Here is a 12,438-nt window from a genome sequence, read left to right as displayed (position 1 = left end):
CAGATATTTTTAGTAGTTGTTTAGTGTCCTTGTTGGCTAGCATCATCTCTGTCTACTAGGTCTGTTTTAAAATGACTGCTTTTTTTCTTGGTTGTGGGTCACATTTTCCTCCTTTTTGGCATCAGAGTAAAAAAATGTATTTTTAGAAAAGTAATTTATAACTTATTCTACATACTTTTATTGATGGGCAATTATGAGCTCCCCCCCCCCCCCCCCCCACACACACACTTTGGAGCTATTGCAAACAGCTTTGTAATGAATAGCTTTGTAATTCATTTTGTTCACATGTTAAAATACATTTTAGTATAAATTTTTGCTAGTGGAGTTTCTCATCAAAGGGCATGTTTATTAATTATTTGATGTATAATACCATATTGCCTTTACATAGGGTATACATATTTATATTAGTTATATTAGTCCTGAGTTATTTTGGAGATTAGGAGACAAACCTCTTATGAACATAGTTCATAGTAGGACAGGCCAGATTATTAATCATTTGGTTCTGTAGCAAATTGTCACATGCTTATTTTTTGTGCTTAGCATTAAAGTGAAGTCACTTGAATGTGATTCTTAGAAATATCATTTTCACATGCTAAAGAAAGTGTCTATTGCCCTGGCTGGGTGGCTCAGTTGATTTGAGCATCGTCCATATTGGAAAGATTGTGGGGTCCGTCGATGTTTCTCTCTCTCTTTCTCTCTCTCTCTCTCACTAATATTAATAAAAACATATCCACAGGTTAGGATAAAATAAAGTGGCATGGCTGTTGGTTATCCTATCTAATAATAGACAAACATGGTAATTGATTGTACCTTTACTATGCCTCCCATGGGCCAATCAGCACCATATGCAAATTAGCCGCCATCAGAGATGGCGGCTAATTAGCATACCGCAGGCAGGGCTGGCCAGTACCAAACTCCATCCGGGCCCCCGTGTGCGGCCCTGGGCGGCTGGGCTTAGGCAGCGCAATCGCGTCACCTAAGCCCCACCCCAGCTGGGACCCCCGTGTGCCACCTAAGTTCCTGCTGCCTAAGCCCCACCCCCAGCTGGGACCCCCGTGTGCCGCCTAAGCCCAGTGCACCTAAGCTCCGCCCCCAGCCGGGACCCCTGTGTGCCGCCTAAGCCCAGTGCACCTAAGCCCCGCCCCCAGCCGGGACCCCCGTGTGCCGCCTAAGCCCAGTGCACCTAAGCCCTGCCCCCAGCCGGGACCCCCATGTGCCGCCTAAGCCCGGTGCACCTAAGCCCCGCCCCTAGCCAGGACCCCCATGCCACCAAAACCCCGTCCCCAGCTGGGACCCCCGTGTGCCGCCTAAGCCCTGTGCACCTAAGCCCCACCCCCAGCCGGGACCCCCGTGTGCCGCCTAAGCCCTGCGCGCCTAAGCCCTGCCCCTAGCCGGGACCTCCATGCCACCTAAGCCCCGTCCCCAGCCCCACAGGCAGCACCCAGCAGGGCCTGCCCCCGGTCTCTGCAGTGATCCGGTGATCCATGAGCAGGAAAGCACAGCCTGCAGGCAGCACCCCACCCTAGCCACAGCTTAAGGGAGAGAAAAACACACAGTGGAGGCCAGGAGCCTGAGAGATCAACACAGAGGGGCACCTGTTCCAAGCCTCCCGGTGTGGCTGGGGGCAGGCCCCCAGCAGACACACTCACACACACACACACACACACACACACACACACAGCATGCCTGCTCTGAGCCTCTGCTGCCAGACTGTGGCCGTCAGTAGGACATCCACTGAGGGCTCCAGGACTGTGAGAGGTGCAGGCTGGGCTGAGGGAACCCCACCCCCCAGTGCACGAATTTCGTGCACTGGGCCTCCAGTTTTCTTATAAGAACAAGAGCAATCAACTTAATCTATCTATACTAATAAAAGGGTATTATGCAAATTGGTCATGACACCCTCACAGTCACGACCAGATATGCTAATTAGTCATGACCGGTATCCAAATTGACCATTCCAACACACAAGATGGCCGCCACAAGATGGCCTGCAGGGGAGGGCAGTTGGGGGTGACCAGGCCAGCAGGGGAGGGCAGTTGGGGGTGATTGGGCCAGCAGCGGAGGGCAGTTGGGGGCGACTGGGCCTGCAGGGGAGGGCAGTTGGGGGCAGTCAGGCCAGCAGGGGAACATTTAGGTGTCTATCAGGCTGGCAGGGGAGTGGTTAGGGAGTGAGCAGGCTGGCAGGCAGAAGCCGTTGGGGCAGGCAGGCAGGTGAGCAGTTGGGAGCCAGCAGTCCTGGATTGGAGAGGGTGCAGGCTGGGCTGAGGGACACTCCCCCCCACCCCCGCCCCCATGCATGAATTTCATGCACCAGGCCTCTAGTCCTATCTAATAGACAAACATGGTAATTGACCGTACCTTCACTATGCCTCCCATTGGCTAATCAGCACAATATGCAAATTAACCAACAAAGATGGCGACTAATTTGCATACTGCAGGCAGGGTGGGATAGCTCCATCTCGCCTGCCCTGCTGCCATCCGGGCCTGCTATCTGCGATACTGGGTGGGGGATATCCCGTGTGCAACCGGACCCGGGGCGGCCGGGCGGGGCAGCAGCGATCCGCCCGGCCCACCCGGGCGTCCCGTGTGTGACCCGGGGCGGGGCCCCAACCCCCAGATCGACCCTACTCTGTGCGTGACTGGGGGCGGCGCCCCAACCCCCTGATCGGCCCTGCCCTGTGTGGGACCGGGAGTGGCGCCCCAACCCCTTGATTAGCCCTGCTGAGTGCGCAGCCTAGGGCAGCGCCCCAACCCCCTGATCGGCCCTGCCCTGTGCGAGACCTGGGGCGGCGCCCCAACCCCCCGATCGGCCCTGCCCTGTGCGTGACCGGGGGCGGCACCCCAACCCCTTAATCGGCCCTGCCCTGTGCACGACCCGGGGAGTCAGGGCAGGCATCTAGGGATAGGCCTGCCATCTGCCACCCGGGGAGCAGACCTAAGCCAGCAGGTGGTTATCTCCTGAGGGCTCCCAGACTGTGAGAGGGCACAAGTGGGGCTGAGGGACACCCCCCCACACCCCACCAGTGCACAAATTTTTGTGCACCGGGCCTCTAGTATAATAATAAAAGCATAATATGCTAATTAGACTGCACATCCTTCTGGACGTCTTTCCGGACAAAGCCAGGGCTGCGAGGGAAGCCTGGGTCCCGGGTGCCAAAGGGAAGCTGGTGCTGGCAGCCGGGGGAAGGAAGGCCTACTGTTTCACGAATTTCTTGCATTGGGCCTCTAGTAGTGTTATAAATGGTGTTGTACCAGTCAGTATGTGAGATACTGCAAGAAGATGCTTTTTGGGAAGAGGCTTTTTTAAAAATTATAATCCACTAGAATATTACTTCTTGAGGGCAGAGATTTTTGTCTGCTTGTTCATTGCTATAACCCCCAGTGCCTAAGACAGTGTCTTTTATGTAATAGGGATTCAAATAAGTATTTTTTGAGTGAATGTATAAATGAATCATGGTTTTGTATAGAATTAGGTAAACTACCAGGTAGATTTGTTCTAGATCAGCCGTGGGCAAACTACGGCCCGACGGGCCGGATCCGGCCTGTTTGAAATGAATAAAACTAAAAAAAAAAAGACCGTAACCTTTTATGTAATGATGTTTACTTTGAGTTTATATTAGTTCACACAAACACTCCATCCATGCTTTTGTTCCAGCCCTCCCGTCCAGTTTAAGAACCCATTGTGACCCTCGAGTCAAAAAGTTTGCCCACCCCTGTTCTAGATACTTTTCATTATAAATATTGATAAGAACCATGCTGTACAATTTTTATAGTGCAGTTTGCTGGCACAGTGTATTTTTCAATCTTTTTTTTTCTAGAAAAGTTTATTTTTGAAAGATTATTTTCACTGTGTATAGAATTCTCAGTATGGTAGCTTAATATCATCGTAGTGAATAAGCAGAGAGAATTTTGTTGAACACCTCATGTCAAATATTATAGTAAATGCTTTATATATATTAACTTCATTTAAGTAACTCGATTAAAGCCCCTGAACTTAGTGATGATGTATTGCAGCTTCCAGATTTAAGAAATTGCTTTGAAGAATTAATTAAATGTTTTTTGTTATAGACATTAATCAGATATAACCCAATGCGTTTATAAATAACAAAAGAAATGAATTATTTAAATACACACTACCTTTAAAAATGTGGTATCACTAATTAAATAAATGTGTGGAAGGAAGCCTGACACATTTTAATCCATTTAATATTCTGCAGATAAAGGGTAGTATGTGAATCTCAAATAGGGATGAATTAATAAATACTTGAAAACAATCTACTCTGAGAAGAAATCTCAACAACACTAGTATATATAGTCAGAAATTATCTCATGTAGTTAATGTTGAAATAGTTTTACTAATAAATTTGAGATATTTTCACTAATAAATTCTTCTGCAAATAAATTAAGTAGCTTTCATATCAAAGGCTATACATACTTTCTTCCAGATGAGGAAAATAAGACAAGTAAAGATAAATTATTTTCTCATGGTTAAAAGCTAACTTTAAGACTGTTGATCTTATGGCCTGTTAGGCCAGTGTATTTTAATCATTTAGGGGAGTCTTGGCAAGACTTAAATAACTTTACCTTTGAACTCTTTTCCCTACAAAAATAACACTGTCTCACTGTCTACATTCAGATTTGCTTTCTTTTTTTTTTTAATATATTTTATTGATTTTTTACAGAGAGGAAGGGAGAGAGATAGAGAGTTAGAAACATGGATGAGAGAGAAACATCGATCAGCTGCCTCCTGCACATCTCCCACTGGGGATATGCACGCAACCCAGGTACATGCCCTTGACCGGAATCGAACCTGGGACCCTTCAGTCCGCAGGCCGACGCTCTATCCACTGAGCCAAACCGGTTTCGGCGAGATTTGCTTTCTTAAGTGGGACATAAAATGCATTTGAAGCTAATGTGCTTGGATTCTATGTCATTGCCAAACTAATATATGTTATGTATCATATCCTCCACTCACTAATTTACTTACTTATTTATTTAAAAATATTTATTAGTACCACTAAGTACCAAACACTGCTCTAAGTACTTGGCATACATCAGTGAACTAAATGGACAAAAGTCATGGAGTTTACATTTTTGTAGGCATGGTTCATACAATAAACATATACATAAGCAAGCATCCTATATAATAAAAGGGTAATATGCAAATTGACCCTAATGGTGCAACTACTGGTCACTATGACGCGCACTGACCACCAGGGGGCAGATGCTCAACGCAGGAGCTGCCCCCTGGTAGTTAATGCGCTCTGCTCAACCAAAAGCCGGGCTGAAGGCTGAGAGCACAGCAGCGGTGGCAGGAGCCTCTCCCATCTCCTCAGCAGTGCTAAGGACATCCGACTGCAGCTTGGGCCCAATCCCCTGTGGAGCGGGCCTAAGCTGGCAGGTGGACATCCCCTGAGGGCTCCTTGGCTGCTGGAGGGCACAGGCTGGGCTGAGGGACCCCCTCCCCCCCAAAGTGCAAAATTTTTTGTGCACTGGGTCTTTAGTTTATTATGGATAGGGAAAAATTTTATAACTGCTCTTTTAAATCATGCTAAGGAAAATTACATAGACAACGACTTGGTTTTTAACTTGATTTATTTTTGTTAATCCCATTTTTACTATAACAATAAAGTTTGGGGAAACATTCTCTCCAAAAAACATAGTTAAAATGATGCTATTAATTAAGAAAGTGACCATTTTTGCTCCTACAATAATTTCTTGCTTTTTACAACTCATCTAATAGCAATAGTGCTGTGAAATAGAGTAATTTAATATTTTGGCTTTTTGATGATGGTTTATAAAAACCTAAAGTACTTTGTGTAACAAAATTTATTTTTCTGTAAACCTTTGTATTCAATTTATGTTATACTTTTGCTGGCTTTGAATATTTATGATCTTTTTTTTTTTTGTAATTCTATAAAATGTTACAGCATATATTTTTATTACCTAAATGATTCTTGTTTGGAAAGCTCTTTATTTTCCTTTATTACAGGTATCTTCCTAAGTAAACTTTTACCATGAAGAGAAAGATTTAAAAAGTTTTAATATCTTATTGGTATAGCTTGGAATTAAGTAGGGTATATTTTCAGCATATGGTATGATAGCATTTTATAGTGTTAGATATGTTGTCACAAACATTATTAATTCAAATTTTAATACTTCTTTTGTTAACTTAATTAAATTCATCCCTTATCATCAGAGTGGATTCATTTTTAAAAAACTATATTTTATTGATTTTTTACAGAGAGGAAGGGAGAGGGATAGAGAGTTAGAAACATCGATGAGAGAGAAACATCGATCAGCTGCCTCCTGCACACCCCCTACTGGGAATGTGCCTGCAACCAAGGTATATGCCCTTGACCAGAATCAAACCTGGTACCTTTCAGTCCTCAGACCGATGCTCTATCCACTGAGCCAAACCGTCCAGGGCTGGATTCATTTTTTAAATCTGTTTTTAACCAGGAAGTCCTGAATATCTGCATTTTTTTCTATAACATGAAAAGTAGACTGGATCTTTTACCTGGGATGTTGAATAGACTTTACTTATGTTTTAGTGAATATATGGGGGTACCTGTGATTAGAGGAGCAGGGTTTTAGAAAGGATTTTGAGACAGAATAGCGAGTGGTCAATAAAGAGTGTGTTCTCAATAGACTTAAGAATAGTTATTAAAACAACACTCGAAACAGCAAGTTTTCTCTTGGATTATTGCTTTTTTACTTAGTTCTCAAACAATTCTCAGTGAATATAATTCTATTTTATTCTTTGTTTTAGCTATTGCGATCTAGTAACAATGAGGAAAATAGTGTAGGAATAAGTGGGAAGGAAGTAGAATGTTTCTAGGACCTTATTTGAAGAGATTTTCTTCTCTTTAAATATTTAGTCATTTAAAATCAATTGAGATTTGAAGTTCAAAAGTAGAAAAATGGCAGCTCTGTGCTCTAATTTTCTAAGACTCTTCTCCAACTTTTCTATCTAGTCTTTCATAATTGTTTAATTAGTGGTCAAGTTTCCATCATTATCAATCTTGTATATAGAAAATATTTATTTTCTCTCTTTTGTTTTATAAGGACCTGTATGCCTGGAGATAAGACTTTTCTTATGTAGCTCTGGAAATATCAGATATATCTTTGCTTGCAAATTTTTCCTTTGGGGAGAAAATTGTTTTGTTTCCAAAGGGAATTCTAAGCCTAATCATGGAGAAATGACAAATGAAACCCATAACCATGCTTGAGAAAGCATGTGCATTTGTAGTTTAAGACGGATAGTTACTAAGATTTAACTGATATTAGCCTTCTATTGCAATTGTTGGTATTTTTAAATAAATTTGAGGGAGAAGTAATCTAGCCTAATCCATATGAACCTTTGCTGTGATTTTTGGAGTGGTTGCCAGCTTTTTAATGGCCCTGATAACCTTTGCTTGGCTAATATGTTTGTCATTTTAGAATTTATCCTAAAAGTGACAATTTGCCTGTCACCTGCAAACTTAAGTGGTAAAATGGCTGCTGAGCAGGGAGATGAAGGGAGAATGGAGTTGAGATCTTGTAGGAATGAACTCACTCATAAAGAGAACATGTTTCTTTTTGAGATAATGGAAAGATTAACTCAAATTATATGGTTGAATACATTTTGCTTAGTTTGATTGATTATTCAAATCTACAATCTTTTAATCTTCATATATGACCTGTTGCACAATGATATAAATAAGAAAGTAATGTGATAATGGAGCTTAGAGGACTTTCAGGTTTAGAGTTAATTTATCTGATAGAGCTCTGATGTACATGGTTGATTTAATATGCAGACCTAAAAGCTTTTGCTTTTTACTTCTTATTATTGGCACTTAAGTTATTTGCCAGCCTGTTGGCCAGACAACACCAATGTGTTTCCTTTAACTCCATGAATCTCAGCATATGCTATTTCTATATATCCTAAATAAATACATATCTTACTCTTTCCACAGCATAGAGTCCATGAAGCACAGGACAATAAGCTTCCTACTCATACCAGAAGACCTCTTTGAAAGATTCACCACAGCACTACCAGAGACACTAATTTGTCTGAATCATCATGTGTTGAAACAGCAGAAGGCTACTACCTTTGCACTAACAGGAAACAGTTAAGATGTTGGTGATTCTTTGAGTTCCAGAAAGCTAGGGGAGTGAGTTGAAAATCTGAAAATGCGGCCATGGACTGGTTCCTGGCGTTGGATTATGCTCATTCTTTTTGCCTGGGGGACCTTGCTGTTTTATATAGGTGGCCATTTGGTACGAGATAATGACCACCCTGATCACTCTAGCCGAGAACTGTCCAAGATTCTGGCAAAGCTTGAACGCTTAAAACAGCAAAATGAAGATTTGAGGCGAATGGCTGAATCTCTCCGGTAGGTTCTAAAAAACTAAAGGAAGAGTGATGAAATATTGTACTTTGCTTTTAAGTGCAGGGTTTCATTCAGCTATTAAAAAATACTTAATTATTTCTATAAGCTATTTTTGCAAAAATTTAAATATCTTAATAAGGTACTTTTTATACCAATATCTGTTTATTTAATATAGAGAATTTCTCAATAGTGGCTAATCTTATTTTACATATGAATTTTAATATAGAAAAGCTATGCCATTTAATTTATATACTTATATTTCATTTATAATTATCTTTGGAATTTTGATACATTAAATGTAAACTTTATATGATTTAAATTAGGGTATATTAAATTTTTTATCATATGGACTGTAACATAAACATTATCATTGAGAGTCTGAGCTACTCTAAACTATAACATTAAAATAAAGAAACAAAAAAAGTTATCTTTAAATAAAATAACTGGATCTAGAATCTAGAAAATTATCATCATTGCTACTTGTAGTCTATTAAAAATGCGACATGCATCTGTTAGAAGATAGTCCAGACGACCTTGTGACCACTTTTGGTGATTAGTTGGGGCCATCAGCTGGTTCCCTCCCCTATGGCTTATCCAGCAGGACAGCCCAGGTTTCTTACCTTAAAAAGGCAAGAGCAGGAACTGAAAGTCCTCTTGAGGCCACACATCAGAAGTTGCATACTGTCACTTCTGCCGCATTTTGTTAGTCTGTGTCAGTCAAAGGGCCACTCTACATTAAGGAAATGAAGGGAGGAGTTGCAGAGAATTTGTAGCCATAATTAATTCACCATTCTCATCTATCTATAATGTTGGATAGATTAGATTAGGTCAAATCATAGTGGTCCTGAAAAACCAGAGTTTAGTTTAGACTTTGTTGATAGATAATAGGGAGCTATAGTGTCGCTGAGGAATGACACAGTGAAAATGTTTGTGGGAGATTTAGATTTTCAAATGGATTTGTGGCATGTATCTGACTGGAGTGAAATTAACTGGGAGACACAATATTATTCTAGGCATGAGGTGATGCTGATCTAGATTAAATTAATTATTGAATCTGTTGGCTTTTATACCAAGATATATGGGCTTTTTTACTCATGTTTCCTACTTTTATTTGGCTTTCCCCAGATACCTTTCTTACTTGTTAATTACCAGGACATTAAGTATATATGCAGCAAGCTTTCTTTTTAAAATTTAGAAATCATCACGTTCTTGGCTTGCTATTCTATAGAATACTTTTTCATGCTTCATGTTTGTTTTGTCTCAATGTTTAGTAATGTGAAATTGCTATTAGTTCACAGAATCTTTGCATTTGGGGATTTGAACCTACCACTTTGCCTCTCAGAATTGAAATTTAGCAGAAAACATCTGGAAAATTATTGAAACTTGTTCAGAAACCCCTTGAGTAGGGAACTTCAAACTGGACAGATGGCAGAACTGAACAGGATTTATAAAATATAAAGAGCACTTAATTGACAGGTTTCCTCTTAACTTAAATCCTCATTTTTCTAGATTAATTAATTTTGAGAATACCACTTTTTAAAAATTCAAATTCGACTTTATGGCCTATTAATAAGGATTTTATGTTTCTTTTTTGTTTGGTCCAGGAAGGTAGAAGAAACTTTTTTTGGAATTTAGTTGTCAGCCCTAAACTGTAAATTTATAAACCACAAAGAATGCATAATTAACTTATGATTACCTGTTTTTCTGAGTTATGTAGTAATCTTTCCAAATATATTAGAGCTAAAGCATGAAGCTTCTGGTGGGAAAATTTGTCCCAGGCAATACAAATATATGGAACAGTGATATGGGCAGAAGGAAAACTGACGTGGTTTTTCACAGCTCATATGTTACTTGCTCTGTTTGAGAAGCTGGTATTAGAAAGTGGGGGGATGTCTTTGTTTCTGTTGATTGATTGGAGAATTTGCTCTAGGCTCTCTTCTCTGTAACTGTTCATCTCTCAAATATAGACTGATGAGCAAGTGAATGGATTGGAATGCATAGAACACTTGCCGTCTATCTAAAACCTTTCATTATATATGGTTTTATTTTTGCAACCCTGCATCCATTATTCCTTATGCTATCAAGAATATCTTGCCCTGATGTGGCTCAGTTGTTGAGTGTCTACCTATGAACCAGGAGATCATGCTTCCATTCCTGGTCAGGGCACCTGCCTGGGTTGCGGGCTCAATCCCCAGTAGGGGCATGCAGGAGGCAGTGTAGCAGTGATTCTCATCACTGATGTTTCTATCTCTCTTTCCCTTCCTCTTTGAAATGAATAAAAATATATTTTTTAAAACAGGATATCTCAATATTTGTTTTTTTTTTAGGTGATAATATTGTAGTGAGATTTTTAGTCAAGATCCCTAGCTTTCCCAGCCTGATAATTAGATGCTTTCTTCCTGGAGTTTGCATTAACGTTTTAATATATTGCTGGATTAAATTTGCCAATGTTTTATTTTGGATTTTTTCTATGTTAACAAGACATGCTTAATGTAATTTTTCCTTCTTATAATGTCTTTTGGGTTTTGCTGTCAAGGTTACACAGGTTACACAGTCCAATTCTATTTTCTAAAACAGTTTGAATAAAATTGGTATTTATTCTATTTTAAATCTTTGTTAGAATTTCATTAGTGAAACCATCTGGGCCTGTAGTTATTTTTTGTTTGTTTTTTGTTTTTTGGGGGGAGGGGTTAAATTTGGGTTTGGAAGGGAAAGGGAACATGTGGGAAGGTTTTAAATTCTGGAGTTGATCTTTTTAGTTGTAATTATACTATGTGGATTTTCTATGTTTTTCTTCCATTAGTTTTTGTAAGATGTATTTTTTCAAGGAATATGCCCAGTTTATCAACATTTTCAAATTAATTAGCATAAAGTTGTTTCATAATGCCTTTTAAATTTTCTTCTCCTTATAATAATCTGTAGTAATTCCCGTTTTTCATTCATTTGTGTTTTCTCTTTTTATCTTGCTAAGAGTTTATCTATTTACATACCTTTTCAAAAAACCAATCTCTAGTTGCTTTTCTCCTCTTGTATGTCTGTTTGTTTTATTGATTTCTACTCTTAGTTTGATAATTTTCTTTCTTATAGTCTTTTTGGGTTTTATTGCTGTTCTTTTTAAAGTTTATTCAGAAAGAATTTATATCATTGATTTAAAACCTTGCTTCTTTTTAAATACATGTCTGGAAAGTTTTAAATTTCTCTCTAATCAGAGCTTTAAGTTGCATCCCACAAGTTTGACAATGTTCTATTTTAAATGTCATTCAATTAAAAGAATTTTAAAATTTCTATTATGATTTTTTTCTTTGACCCACAGGCTATTTTGGAGTATGTTGCTTAATTTCTAAGTGGGTTTATTCAGTTTATCTTTCTAATTTTTATTTCTATTTTGTTCTTCAGCCATCTAAACTTATATTCTGTATCATTTTAGTTCTTTGAAATTTATTAAATGACTCAGCAAAAGACATGTTGGTGAATGTTTTAGGAAAAACGTATATTCTGCTGTTGTTTGGTCTGCTCTTCTGCAGACCCAACAATTAAGTTGGTTTGGTTAATTGTTGTTAATATTTTCTAAATTAATATAGATTTATATATTTCTATAATCTGCTTCTATCAGCTAATGAGAAAAGTCTCTGACAGTGGTTGTATATGCACTTCTGTAATTATTTGGTGAATGTAAATTTCAGATTATTTTATTTTCTGTGAATTGACCCTTTAATTATTATTAAGTTTTTTTTATTAACTGTCGTAATACTTTTTTTGGCTATAAAGTTTAATATATTTGGTATAAATATTCCCATACCAGCTTTCTTTTGGTTATGGTTTGCATGGCATATTTCCCTCATCTTTTAAATTTTAACCTTCTTGTGTCCTTATATTTAAATGTAAATTTAAATATTTAAAATGTTTCTTCTAAGAATAGGACTGGATCTTATTTTTTTTTGTCCAGTGATAACCTTTCCTTGTTCGCTTTAATATAATTGCTAGGTTTAAGTCTACCACATTGCTTTTTTCCTCCTATTGACTCATCTTTCAGTTTCTTTTTAGTTTTCCTTTGTTACTTTCT

The 12,438-nt window shown here is 39.2% G+C and overlaps 1 protein-coding gene across 1 annotated transcript in view; it reads left to right on the top strand.

Annotated features, from left to right (window-relative positions):
* The window catches only part of FUT8 (fucosyltransferase 8), a 230,396-nt gene that overhangs the window by 100,188 nt on the left and 117,770 nt on the right, over positions 1-12,438 (top strand). The window contains exon 4 of the mRNA XM_081088268.1: positions 7,959-8,378. Within this exon, the coding sequence (XP_080944394.1) occupies positions 8,176-8,378 (203 nt within the window). The 5' untranslated portion in view covers positions 7,959-8,175. The remainder of the gene's footprint in view (positions 1-7,958; positions 8,379-12,438) is intronic.

The sequence above is a fragment of the Myotis nattereri genome (assembly GCF_964212035.1).
Source record: "Myotis nattereri genome assembly, chromosome: 1".
Taxonomy (NCBI): Eukaryota; Metazoa; Chordata; class Mammalia; order Chiroptera; family Vespertilionidae; genus Myotis; species Myotis nattereri.
Note: the sequence above shows the minus strand (reverse complement) of the source record. Positions and strands in the feature narration are given on the sequence as shown.